At 33.9% G+C, this 13,872-nt stretch overlaps 2 protein-coding genes and 1 pseudogene across 2 annotated transcripts in view; 2 read left to right on the top strand and 1 right to left on the bottom strand.

The window, feature by feature from the left end:
* The first annotated feature begins 2,048 nt into the window (after positions 1 to 2,048).
* Positions 2,049 to 4,044, top strand: LOC110272520 (ubiquitin-like-specific protease 1A). Its single transcript, XM_052262768.1, has 8 exons — positions 2,049 to 2,370; positions 2,463 to 2,560; positions 2,667 to 2,751; positions 2,846 to 2,941; positions 3,047 to 3,136; positions 3,225 to 3,481; positions 3,585 to 3,654; positions 3,738 to 4,044. The coding sequence occupies exons 1-8, from the start codon at positions 2,347 to 2,349 to the stop codon at positions 3,873 to 3,875; spliced, it is 858 nt and encodes a 285-aa protein (XP_052118728.1). The 5' UTR covers positions 2,049 to 2,346; the 3' UTR covers positions 3,876 to 4,044.
* A 747-nt stretch (positions 4,045 to 4,791) lies between these two features.
* On the top strand, positions 4,792 to 5,942 carry LOC110272962 (auxin-responsive protein IAA9-like; annotated as a pseudogene).
* Positions 5,943 to 7,296: 1,354 nt separating this feature from the next.
* Positions 7,297 to 13,872, bottom strand: part of LOC110272521 (uncharacterized) — a 20,591-nt gene continuing 14,015 nt past the window's right edge. Inside the window, exon 4 of the mRNA XM_052262982.1 lies at positions 7,297 to 7,628. Coding sequence (XP_052118942.1) covers positions 7,604 to 7,628 — 25 coding nt within the window. The 3' untranslated portion in view covers positions 7,297 to 7,603. The remainder of the gene's footprint in view (positions 7,629 to 13,872) is intronic.

Below are 13,872 nucleotides of genomic sequence, written 5' to 3'. Positions count from 1 at the left end.
TTATAGGATTTTACAATGTCAAATGTCAGATAGAATTAGTATGTTATAATTGAATTGAGTTCTTTTCATAATTTTTTAAAAATAATTAACAAAAATATATAATTTAAATGTAAATTTTGAATAAAAAAATACTTTATTCATTTGTATGTATTTGTTATATTTATTCATTAGTATTTAACTCTAAATTATAATTAAGAAAATATTAATTGCTATGCTTGATTATCTAAATCGATTAGTCGTGAATATGTATATGCAGATCTGATATGTAAGTTCACATATTCACACACCTAATAAATAAAGAGTAAATTATTTGTATAATTATAGTAAAAATTTATGTTTAGTATAATTAGTAGTAAATTAGAATATTATCTTTCTCCGAATAAAGAAAGGGTTTATCTATCTTGTATCCATATTAAAGTTTAAATTAGAAAGAAAATAAAAAATATCATATCCAATAATTAATTTATTTAGATATTCAAATATCAAATAATTTAATATAATAGTAATTATTTAATATTAATATATGAATTGGTAGTATAATTGATAAATAAGACAAAAATATTTAATTTAATTTATTTAATATTAACTATATAATTTGATTTATTTAAAAATATAAGTCTTAAATGTTCTACTATTTTCATTCTATTATTATTATATTTATTTATTAGCATTTAATTTTAAATGATAATAAAGTTGTCTTAATTTAATTTTAAAATAAATGTATAAATAAAAAATGCATTAGTTATTTGGAAAATTATGAAACCCTACTGCTGCGCTCTTTGTTTCTCTTCTATGCTCTTTCATTTTTTCATTTCTGCTTCACATTTTCCTCTTGTCCTTCCCTTTCCATTCACTTTTCAGATCTCTGAATCCCCACTCTACTTGACTATCACCGCTGCCATTTTCTCTTCTCCGGTCTCGCATTCACATTGCCTCCCCACATCGCGACAGTCTTCTATTCTCTTCTCCAGGTCTCGCATCCCCAATGCCTCTCGACATTCTTTCGTGCCTTCTTTTTACCTCAACAATTGCAGCCACTGCTGTTGAGATTACGGAGATAACACAGTTTACGCGTAACAATTGCAGCCACATCTTTTCGTCCCTTCTTTTCACCATTCCTGAGTGGTGGTTTGTGATTTCTCGTAGCAACGGTGGAGATTCGTGGAAGCAGGTCACTCTCATAACAAATGGGTAAATTAGAATTTCAATATAAATCTTTAATTAGAATATGATATCATAAATTGGATTAACTTTATTATTTGGAGGATTTTTTTTAAAAAAATTACTAGATTGAATTTGATTTTAAATATCAGATTTGAAATTAGAATATTGTTATTATTTATTAGGAAAACTTTCTAATAAAATTAGATTTCTGCACCTTTTTTGTTGATTATCACTATAAATAACAGCCTTTTACTTGATGTTTTAAAACTAAGCACTCTTTTTTTTTTCAGGCACAGTAAATTGGTGGAACAAAGAGGATGAGTAAGGTAATCATACTTGTTTTTGTTAAACAAAAAATATGATTATCAATCTTTTGTAATCTGTTTTTATCTTCTATTTTTCTTTAATTCTAATATCAATAGTGAAATTTATTTGGTTTGACTAGCAAACACCAACAGCCTATGTAACTTCTAAGGGAGAATCGAACATGCACTTTTCTGCTTTGAATGAGAAGGTAACTGCTTTTTTAGCAAGTTTTTTAAACATGTGTGTAGTTATCTTTTGTAGTGTCTAGATTTGCTATGTTGTTACCTTATTATTTAGTAATGCGTGTCTTATTTTATGGCATCTTGAAGCTTGGAAAGGATGTTGTTGATCCACTATTAGCGATGATACGCGAAGCTGTTGTGGATGGAATAACAACGGTTCTGCCAAAGTTTGTGGAAATGGCTGGTTCCTCATCAAAAATTGAGAGTCATGGTGTCAAGCTTTCGAATACTGCTCCAACTGTTACACCACCGTCAGACAGTTTGAAACGCTTCCTTGACGCCAACCCTGCAATGTATTTGGGTGACGAGCCAGTAACAAAAAAAAAGGACAGGTGCAAAGGAAAAAAGCGTGAATTATCAGTCTCTGAAGTTAAGGTTTTATATTTTTTTAACAAATGTCACAATTTATTTTTTATTTTTAATTATTGTTAATTTAAAAAAAAGCATTAACATCATTTATATTGTGATAATCAAAGCATTAACATCATTACCAAATTCTCTGTTATATCTTTCATATTTGCCTTACTTCTTAAATTAATTGTTATATTTTTTGGATTTGCAGAAAGAATTACATTTTGGGAAGAAACTTCCTCCAGGCTGTTCATGGCTTTATTAAAATCATTTTAATCCAAACATGGACGGAGATGACATGCCACATGTAAGTTTCGGTCTTTAGGATAACATTGTTATTAATAGAATTTTGTGTGTACACTTTTGACTAAATAATTAATGTTGACATTGTTTTTATAGTGTTTGGACCTTTTATTTCGACCAACTAAAGAGATGAAATTTTTTGAATATGAGCTGGCCATTGCTGCTTACATTTTTGGAAATAATTTAGATCCGAAGTAAGTAAAATTAATTTAAATCTCATTTGAATTGTTGATTTGTCATGTAATTATTTTTTTAATATTTTCTAAGACCATAGTATAATATTATTTTTCATGATTTAAGGGAAATGCTTATCCCAGACGATTATTGTATGGGCACACGCAAGACTCTTCTGACTATTATGCCCGGCAAGCCAATAATTGGTGATGTAAGAATTATTTCAGCATTATTTCTTTGTTATGCTTGCAAATTTATAAAATTTGGATTAGTGTAGCATAACCGTGATTGTCTTTAATCCATAGGTCCTTACCTTAGTTTGTTCGATGATGACCAAAGGGCCATTTGGGCCAAGTAATATCAAATTAAGGACCCAATGGTTTTTGCCACCGACATTCTCTGTAAGTTTATTTGCAATTCAAAATTTACTCTTCAATATAAATATATCTTCCTAGCTAATTTATAAATATAATAAGATTCCTCACTTAGTTCAATATGCAATGTAGCAAATTGTGTTAAGTTCGAAACAGAAATGTTCCGGCACAATGAAATACATCAAGGATAACTTTATGGGAGACCTCGGCGGTTTACATGAGGTTCGTTAATTCCGGTCAACATTCAATTAATTGGAATATTAATATTTCAATGCTATTTTTATTAAAAATTATTTTTTGAATATTGTAGATTTTTGTGCCAATTCACCTTAATGGTCATTGGTTTCTCATAGTGGTTAATCTGCTTTATAAGACCGTGAGGTATATGGACTCGTTCAAGGGCTGTACATCGATGACAGTGCGTAAGGGTGTCATTGATGATGTGTTAACTTATCTTGAGAAGTTTGTATCCGACAAAAATTTCCAAGAAACACCTTCACATGAAAACCTTCAATTTTCTAAATATAAATTCTCTGAGCCAGCTGTCCCACAACAAAAAGCCAAGTCGTAAGTTTAGATATATGAATTTTCAAAGTACAACTTAATTTTTTTGGCTGTTTGTTCTTTTATAATATTGCTTTGTTAATGTGTGCCTTGAATTGTCTTGAAGGAATGATTGTGGTATTTGGGTCGCTGAATGGATGATCCTCAATCACTATTGGGGCGTCAACAAGCCATGGGTAGGAAAATCGTCTATGGATTTTATAATGTTTAGTTTTTTGGGTTTATTTAATTAAATAATATCATTGTTAATGTCTGTTAGGTTGTCAATGACTACTCAAGATTGCAATTGGCTGTGGATTTGGTGTACAAATGGCACAACCCGAAGCGGCATACGATAAAAGACCTTGCTGTTGCTGACTGGAATAAAAAGATGCAGCAGTCTGTCCTTAAAACTTAGGATTTTGAGACGCTTCTAGTTAAAAATTTATTAATCGTAATCGTGTCTTTTAAGAAAACATTTATTTAGTTAAGTTATGGATTGATTAGGTCATTTTAAATTTGTTTGAAGTACACTTTATCTTTATATTTAAGTCTATAATAATTTATATATTACTGTTTTTGGACTATTTAGATATATATTGTTCTTTTTTATTTATAATAATTTATACATGATCTTCGTAGCAATTGTTTCATTATTATTGAACCTAACCTATATTTTAAGTTCAGTCGCAGTGGTTATGGTAACAACAATTACTATGTTAAAAATCTGATGTGCATATGGCAAATATTGTGGAGGCATGTACTTTTGCATTTTAGTAATAAGGAATGGTTAGGTGAGTTAGGTAATTATGTTATGGCCATTATAGATTTTTTGCATTATAGTGTTTCTATTCAATTTTCTGTGTTACAGCATAGTACTATATACTTATCCTTTGTGTTTGTGAGAAATCTTTTGAGTGCAAACTGAAACAGAACTTTGTGGTTGTGGCAGCCTACAATAAGAAAAAATTTTCGCAGCTGCTGCCAGCAATGCTGCACTTTTAGAAAGGGCCCCATCTGTGGTAGTTATGGATGGACTGCACCATTTTTCTTGCAGTTCCTCTTTTGAAATATATTTATTTATTTCTATAGATCCTTGAAGCTACCTGAGAATGTACGAGTAACCAACGTATGTTTTTTACCTTAAGCATACAATACTGAAAGTTTAGTAAACTTAGTTGTTTCGGTATCAGCTTTTCGGTATCAGCTTTTGTTGATTTTGTTAATAGCATATAATATTTCTATTTCTGGCAATATGTGAATTGATTTTGTGGCTTTACATTTTCTGTTTATATCTGTTTGTGTGGCAGCTTGATTGTGTCTCTGGATTCTGATCTCCGCGGGTGCTGGCGCTGGTTTCAGAGGACGAAGGGCAGAGCAAAGTCTCGACTATAACTTCTGCATCTTCACAATCCCTGGATTATTTCTCCCAAAGTGGGGGTGGAGGATTGAAAGAGCGAAATTACCTTGGGTTGTCTGATTGCTCTTCAGTGGACAGCTCCAATTCTGTTCCAAGCTTGTCTGATGAGAAGAAGGGCAACCTGAACTTGAAGGCTACCGAATTGAGGCTGGAACTCCCTGGATCCCAATGAGAAGCCGTTATTCCATTCGCTTCCTATGAAAGATTGTATCTGCTCGTCGTCCCAGAAGAATGTTGCTGTGTTGGGAAACAAAAGGGGTTTTGCTGATACCATAGATGGATTTTCTCAGGTGAGAAATTCTCCAAGTAAAAGAGTATTTACTGCTGATTATGAATCTGACTCATCACTACATATTTGATGCAGGAGAAGTTTGCTAGTAATACAACAATAAGTGCAATGTTTTCACCTAGATCTTCTGGTGTACAGCCTACGGTGACGAAGGAAATGCCAAAGGTGTTACAAGAACAGCCATGTGCAGCTAATGGAACTGGTCTAAATAGCCATACGGGTCCTTCTGCCAGTGCCAGTGCCCCAACTTCTAAGTAAGTAAAGCCTGCTGGATCATGGATATACAATTTGTGAAAGAAACATGAAGTTGGATGAAGGCCTTAACAATTGATTTTTGATGTGTTTCTTGTTTTTTCTAATGTGGTAAGGTCTCATGTATTGCAGGGCGCAAGTCGTTGGTTGGCCTCCTATAAGATCATTTAGGAGAAATTCAATGGCAACCGCATCAAAGAACAATGATGAAGTGGATGGAAAACCTGGTTTGGCCGCTCTACTCTGTGAAGGTCAGCATGGATGGTGCTCCCTATCTCAGGAAGGTGGATCTCAGAATTTATGCATCCTATCAAGAACTATCTTCTGCCCTTGAAAAGATGTTCACTTGTTTTACCCTAGGTATGCTGTAGCAATTCAGATTTATATTCAGATTTATTTCGAAGCAATTTTAATAGGGAAGAAACCTTGACTCTAAGTACCTCTATATTTAGACAGCTACTTAAGTAGATTTTCTGTTCTTTGTAGCTCCCAGGGCCATGGAGAAGTTCAAGAGCATGTGTTAGATGCTGTATCCAGATGTTTGGAAGTGATGACTGCCATTTTTTGTGTATTAAAGATGTTTAGTTCTGGATTACCTATGTTTCTAAGTCCATTCAGAGTTTGTGTTTGTTATATTTGTTATCTTATGAGGCTACGTTGGTAGATTTAGTGTTTGTGGAATCTGAAATCATTATAGGAACCTGTCTTGGATGAATTGAATGCCTTTTACAGCCTAATTTACTCATCCCAATCTATCATTGACTAATCTTTTTCTTGTCCATTATTCATAATTTTACTCCCACATTTAGGTGTTGGCTTTAGCAACGGCTGAAAATACTCTTCCAGGAGCTGTATCCAAGCTACCTGTATTTTGTTGTATGATGGTTCTTGTATTTTATTGCACAGAAAATTTCTCTTTGTATAGTATAGTTTTAGTTGTTCTGGCAATGTATATCCATATATTACACATGCAATAGAAAGTTAATTCTACACTCGTGCAAAAATAGAATATGAATATACACAAGAGTCATTTTTCAGTCAAATATTTTCTATTTCTTTGCCTTCATTGTTTTATATTTGATTGATAGTGAGTGCTTGCGATGGTTGATAAGTAATAACGAGCTTCAGAACATGGTTTCAAGTCTTCATTTTTTTTAATCGAGTCCAACACTTGAGAGTAGAGATTCTTCAGTTCAATACAAAGCTGGAAAGCACTCATTCATTTATTTATTTAAATAGGAGGTGGAATGCAGCATTATGAGTAGTTATGAGTAATCACTCGGGAAAAGTGAGGGCAGTGATGAGTTGGTCCAGCTGGAGAAAGCGAGAGACGAGGTCAGAGCGCTTAGCAAGCTCATAGAGTCCCCTACTAATCACAGCTAGCATCCTCAAGAAATAATGGTTGCAAAATGAACCTGGGGTTGAATAAGGTGTGATAATACATACAATGAAGAATAAAAAGAACTTAAGATGATTTAACCCTTTTTTTTGGACAAAAAGAATGTCATAGCCTAACAGATTATTTCAACTGAGACCTATTCCAAAAGTGTAAATTCGGGGGCATATTGACTCTCCATCTGCCATATGATTTTTTACCACAGAACAAATTTGTCTCTCATCTTCAGCAGTTCCATCTATAACTAGGAAAACTATTGGAACTGAACTTTGAGCACTGGATAGCATATGAAGAATATAAGGAACAAAAACCAATCTTTTTTAGACAAAAAGCAAACAATTTTAGCCTAGAATATACAGACAAGAAAGAACACCAATTTATAAAATGTAGAAATGAGAAACAAAATACAAGATGAAATAGCCTTAAATAAATTAGCATAAGCATTGATAGAGTCACACCACTTATATAAATAAACCACATAATTCTGTTTCACCCAGTAAATAAACCACATATTTAATCTGTTATTGAAATATTCATAGCCAACTAAGACAATAAACCTGTCATGACAATTGGAAAGTAAAAAAGAAAATAAATCAGTTTAACAATCTGTTACTGCACCTATTTCAGAAGGTATTAAATTGCCTAAAATGCTCAAACAATGATTCAAGAAATAAAAAATTCTCATGGAGTACAACCAAACATTAAATTGCTACTGATTTTTCTTTGATACACAGTCTAGTAGTCCCCATCATATATCAACCTCAATGTACTACTGCATCCCATTGAACTTCAGATATTGTCCTTGTTGTACAACCTGTTCGCCACAGCACAAACAAATTTGATAGAAAAAGAAAGGAATTCAACGAATCATAATGGATATCAAATAGAAAAAAATTTACTAATCTAAGTTATAACAATGCAATAATTCTTCTCTTATTATTGATACCTGTAATAGCCACTGATTACTTCCATATGGTGGGATGGGAGCCCCATGGCTATTAATCAATTCTGAGTCACTTAGCCCAAACCCTAACTGCACGGATGCATTTACTTCTGTATTTGGCACTGCTAATGTATCTTGAGAAGTCATAGGGTCCTTGAGAAGCTCCTAAGAAAAAATGATACATGCAGTCAAAATTTCTATCAAGTATAACTACAGCATAAAATTTACCAGTTTATTTTAATTCGTGTAACCACTAATGTAATATTGTATCTTATGAATCTCTTTTATACCGAAGCTAGCTTGCATCCCTTGAGAAGCCATAGGGTCTTTGGGAAGCTCCTGTGACAAAAGAAGGCATAAACTCAAACTTGCTATCAAGTATAACTACGACATAAAATTTAACAGGTTATTTTAATTCAAGTAAAGCATAATGCCATTTTGAATTTGACTGACCTCTTCTGCACCAAAGCTAGCCTGTGTGCCACCACTAATCTTATCACCCAAATTGTCACCCTCATTCTTCACAGGACAATTATTCTTTACATGACCAGCATTGTTGCATTTAGTGCACCTCCGTTTTCTACTCTCTTTTTTTCCCTTTGGTGCACCTTTTGTCTTGACAACTGAAGGGTCACCAACAAAGTTCGGCATGGGAGAATCTCTTGTTCCTCTTTTCAAGCACGACTTTTGCTCTAGTGTTTTAGTCAAACGAGAGACTTCATTCATAGTGTCATGGAAAGAAGGACCATCTTGAGCTCCTAAGAATACCATCCACGTAGCTGCCACTGACAATGCGCCATAGCGCATTAAAAAATCTCTTTCTCCATCTTGCACAGTGCTTCCAGCTAAACTTTCATCCGGATACTTTTTGGCATCCTTGGACCATCTTCTCAAAAGAAGAGTTTCTGGCAACTTCTGTAAACCTATCCTTTTCATGGCACAAAACATGTGGCTACAGGAAATGCCTTCACTACTCCACTTACTACATTCACACTCCATATTCTCGGTGTTGCGCTCATAAAGTACGGTGTATATATGTTGCCCTCTGTAATACTCCTTAACTTTTAAAACAACAGTAGTTGATATATTTTCCTCATTTATAACATCTAATGCAGCCACTCCTTCAATCTCTGTTTTTACTTTGCCAAACATCTCCCGTGTGTAAAAATTTGCAGCACAAAGCTCCAATGCAGCTAAGTGAGTTGTTAACACAGGCTCTCCGTACACCGTCTTAAATTGAGAAACTAATTCGTTATGTCTATAATCCCTGAGAGCATGTTCAAGATTCTGGACTAGCTCTAAAAGACTTTGACGAATGCCAATAAACCTCTTGATGAAGTTGTTTATCCCTTCACACCTTGATGTTGTTCTAAATCCAGCACAGAATTTATCTCGCAAGTAGGCGCTTGCCCAGCTTTTCCTCTTTTGATACTCATCTAGTACCCATTCATTTTCCTCCAACCCATATTTTTTTATCATATTCTCCCAATATTCTTCAAATTCATTCGGATGACATGGAGCATACAAACATCTTCTGAAGTCGTCGGAAAAACCTTTGCTTTTTATGTTTGCTGTTACATTTCTCTAAATGTGCCAACCACATAATCGGTGAGTTGCATTTGGAAAGATTTCTTGAATTGCTGCCTTCATTGCCTCATCACCATCTGTGACCACAACATTAGGAGACTTGTTCAGCATGACATCTAAGAAGTTTTGCAACAACCACGTATATGTTGCTGTTTGTTCGTTCTCTATCAAGGCAAAGCCAAATATGCATGTTTGACGGTGATGGTTACAACCCAAGAAGATAACCAACGGTCTTCTGTACTTATTTTTCCGATAGGTTGTATCAAATGCAAGCACATCTCCAAAGCACTAATAATCCGCCCTACAAATGCCATCTGCCCAAAATAGATTCGCCAGCCGACTTTCATCAGTAGCACTGTACCTTGCAATGGCCATGGGGTCAACATCGGCTTTTCCAAGTAGATAGCTAATTGTTGCATTAGAATCCCCACCAATGAGCTTTGCACGACGAATTCTTTCAATGTGGTTATTCAAATCCTTTTTTTGTGAACCCGACATTAGCATAACCCCCAGCTTGGCCTACCATTAGTCCCATTATCTTAGAGCTTGGAAGACCATTATCGTGCATGGTGTTTGCCTGAGCTTTTTGAGCCTCATTCATCCCACGGTGGTTTGGAATTAAGTGTACCAAGCATTGGGGGACAAGATCGTGGTTGTGCTTCTCAACTAATTTTTTAACTCTCCAAGCTGAAGTTTTGGTGTCAAAGTACACCGCAAGCATGGCTTCACAACCCGTACGAGTCAGCGCTTTATGCTCTTTGTTCCTGTTCAAATTAGAGATGTATTTATCGGCTCTCTTTCCTTCCTTGTTGCAAAAAAAAATCGCCTTCTGCGTTGTGTTCCATCTTTTCCACGTGCTATATCACCCTTGCGAACTCCGAACCCGACACACCTTGCATAACGCACATACAAGTTATAAGCTGCATCTGATGTTTCAAATGTCTGGTTTATAATATCATCGGCTGTCACAACAATACACTTGCTACTGCTGCCACCGCAATCACAAGTGCAATTTACATTCTCTTCCACACCGGTCATCAAGCAATCTTCAACGTTCTCTTGTGAATTGAGTGGCTCCGAATCAACATCCATTGCACCCAGACTCGTTTTCTTTCTAATTCTATATATGTAAAAAAGTGAAAATTTTTTGCATAAACAAGAACATGTAGAAGTAGGAGATAGCTTCATAAGACATCTTAACCTAAACTAAAAAAATATACTAAAATGGAAGTTAACAAGAGCTCTGTATGCAACTCAAAATTTAAATCAAAAATTGATAAATTAAAACCAAGTTAATGAGAGAAAACACAACATACAAAGAGGAATTGTTAACTGTTACACCACAAATATTATGAAGTTAGTGTGATTCAATATAATCTTTTTCTTGCATAGGTAATTTGCGATTCCTACACACCACAGGGTGAGCCTATCCCTACAAACAAGAGACATAAAGCTGTCAAAATTTTCAGTAACCCAAAGGTCCAAGCTGAAGTTCCATGGTATATATTACGCTCTTAAAAAAAAGATAACCAAAAACCAAATATTTCCTTCTTATGTTCAAAATGATTTGTATCTATATATATATATATAGTTTCATTGCATTTGCATGAAGCAACTACTATCATCATTCTATTAGTAGGTGTTGTTAGCATATCATCATCAACGATGGGAAGAGCTCCATGCTGTGAGAAAGTGGGGTTGAAGAGAGGAAGATGGACAGCTGAAGAAGATAGGATATTGACTCAATACATAGAAGAACATGGGGAGGGTTCATGGAGGTTGTTGCCCAAGAATGCTGGACTCTTAAGGTGTGCTAAGAGTTGCAGACTCAGATGGATAAACTACCTCAGATCAGATGTCAAGAGAGGCAACATCACTCCCCAAGAGGAAGAGATCATTCTTTGAACGTTATATACATGTATTCTTGATTCTATCTCTAAAAATTGTCTCATGCTTTGTACATGTAAGTAATGCATCCTTCTAACATAATGAATGCGTTTATTCTTAATAGTTTGTCTAGCGATTTTTACTGATTTTTTGGTTTTAATTTGTTGTAGAAGCTTTTTGGTTCTGATTATTTTCTTGTCCATCTTTTTTATTTCTACTTTTAATTCTGAAGATTCAGTTATTAGTTCTCTTATTTTTCTATCTATTGCCATTACTCTTGTTTTCATATTTCTTCTAATTAATTTTAAAGATCTAAGCCTTTTATAAAACTCTTTCATGGTATAAGAATAATAACCGAGAAAATAAATAAAAGAAAGATAGTAAGCTTACAAAGATGAACTTGTACTTTTATTGCTTGCAGAGTTGATACACTTCTTGAAGATGATTACAAATACTTGGAGAATTTATAAAGTAAGAAGATATAAGAGTAGAGAGATTTCTTGAGCTTTCAAGTTTTTGATGATCTTGAATGAGTGAGGCCTTTGGTATTTATAGACCCCAAATGATGACTATTTGGGTACTGTTTGCCGACAGTACGGTTTGCTTTTGCTGTTTGCCGGTGCCGACAGTACTGTTTGCTTTTGCTGTTTGCCGACATTCACTGTTTGCTTTTACTGTTTGCCGACATTCACTGTTTGCTTTTACTTTTTACTTTTACTTTTTTACTTTTTACTTTTTACTCTCTTTCTTCTCTTTTTTTTATGGGCTTTTACATTGATTGCATATACAGTACTTGTTACATCTCAAATGGGTCTTGAGAGTTTTGATAGTAATGAGCTGGACTGGATTGGACCTCTTCGTCTTCTCCAAGAGGTACGGTCTGTATTTCTTGTAGAGAGCTTTGGATATCTTCCTCTGAGGTTGCTGCAGCTAAGGCTGCCATAATTTGTCTCTTTTGTGCTAAGAATTGGGTCTCTTTTCTATAAGCTATTTGTTCATTGGTGGTGCTTGAGGCTGTTATTGCTGGATGCTTTTGTGATGTTGTTAACCATTGATCAATAGCTGCTCTTCTTAGTAAATTTATATCATATTTATTCCACCATTTAATTTTTATTACTCTTACTAGATATTGTATGCTTGGAGATTCTTCATATGCTGTTGAATCATATTCCCATGTCATAATCCAGCTTATTTCCATGGCTGCTATGAATGAAATGAACTTATATTCTTGTAGGAATGATGACTTGCTTTTAAAGTATTCATACGCCATACTGGCCTTTTTTGGGAAGAAAGCTTTCATTGGTCCAAAGTTCTGGAACCATGCTTGAAACCATTTGGGAAATTGTAATGATATCCCCTTTCTGAACCAAATGAACCAAAAATGGGGATTTGGTGATAGAAATAAAACATGATTCCAAGCTTCTTGGTAATCATAGTAGGTATAGTTCTGAGGTTCAAATTTTAATGAGAAGCTTTTAGACTGATATGGGGGTATTTCCCAATCTTGCAAGGATAATATTTTTATAATTTTTATTTTTGAATAAATAGACTGCTTGGTGTTGGAATCTCTGTAATGTGTTAACTCAATGGATCCGGTGTCTACTAATATGAATTCATAAAATTTTTGGGTTCTTTTGAGCTTGGTTCTAAATTCCTGAATGATATTTTACTATTTGTTCTTTTGAGTTATTAGGAGGTATTTGTTTAAGAATTCCTCCATATCCTAATTCTGATTTTTCTGTCTTTCTTGAACCACTCTTTTTCAATGGTTAAAAATAATTTCTTTATAAATATTATCAGATACCTCCCTCTTGATAATATTTATAAAGAAATTATTTTTAACTGGATTTTTATTACAAGTCTTCTTGATAAGCCTCAAACATTTTATAGTTACCACTTTGAAGTAGCAGTGAGAACTGTTAATACGTTGGTCAGCCCAGATCGTAGTCCCGGTTGTAAGTCCTAGAAAGGCAGTGAATCCATTGGTTAACGAGGGTGGTCCCGTAGCTCACAAAGTTCTAACCATAAAATGGCTAGTTTATTGAGAATGATGAGTTGTTTAAATCTAGGAAAAAATAATTCCTTAGTAATAAAAATAGATAATGATGAAGTCTCCACCTCTGGAACTAAAAATGAATTAGAAATAGCCAAATTAGAAGAAAGTTTTCATAATTGGAATATACCTATAGTAGAAAAAGATAAAATATATAAAAAGAGAAACTTGATTTCAAAATTTTAGTGACTCATTAATAGGAATATTAGAAAGTAATTGTCATGATGGACCAGTTTTTTTTTTAATTGTTACCCAAATTATGCTATGAATCTAAAAAATGAATACACCTGGCAAGCCTTAAAATTGCAAGTAACATCTGATGAGACCATTATAAATGAGAAATATGATCCATTCGAAATAATCTATAGGATATATTATAAAATTACTAAAGTTGATTATGACTTTAGAGCATTAAGACAATCCTCAAAAGACGAAACGATAATTATGCATGTGATGAGCGGATAATTTGTACACTTTTTGGCATTGTTTTTAGTATGTTTTTAGTACGATCTAGTTAGTTTTTAGCATATTTTTATTAGTTTTTAGTTAAAATTCACTTTTCTGGACTTTACTATGAGTTTGTGTATT

Source organism: Arachis duranensis, chromosome 6, assembly GCF_000817695.3.
Source record: "Arachis duranensis cultivar V14167 chromosome 6, aradu.V14167.gnm2.J7QH, whole genome shotgun sequence".
NCBI classification, from domain to species: Eukaryota; Viridiplantae; Streptophyta; class Magnoliopsida; order Fabales; family Fabaceae; genus Arachis; species Arachis duranensis.
The sequence above is the reverse complement of the archived record's forward strand: the minus strand, read 5'-3'. Positions and strand labels throughout refer to the sequence as shown.

What these genes read in the sequence shown, in the direction of transcription:
- LOC110272520 (XM_052262768.1), top strand. Translation starts at nt 2,347, where the DNA reads ATGGACGGAGATGACATGCCACAT. An exon ending in ACCTCGGCGGTTTACATGAG is followed by an intron (nt 3,137 to 3,224) that starts GTTCGTTAATTC and finishes TGAATATTGTAG; the next exon opens with ATTTTTGTGCCAATTCACCT. An exon ending in CCACAACAAAAAGCCAAGTC is followed by an intron (nt 3,482 to 3,584) that starts GTAAGTTTAGAT and finishes ATTGTCTTGAAG; the next exon opens with GAATGATTGTGGTATTTGGG.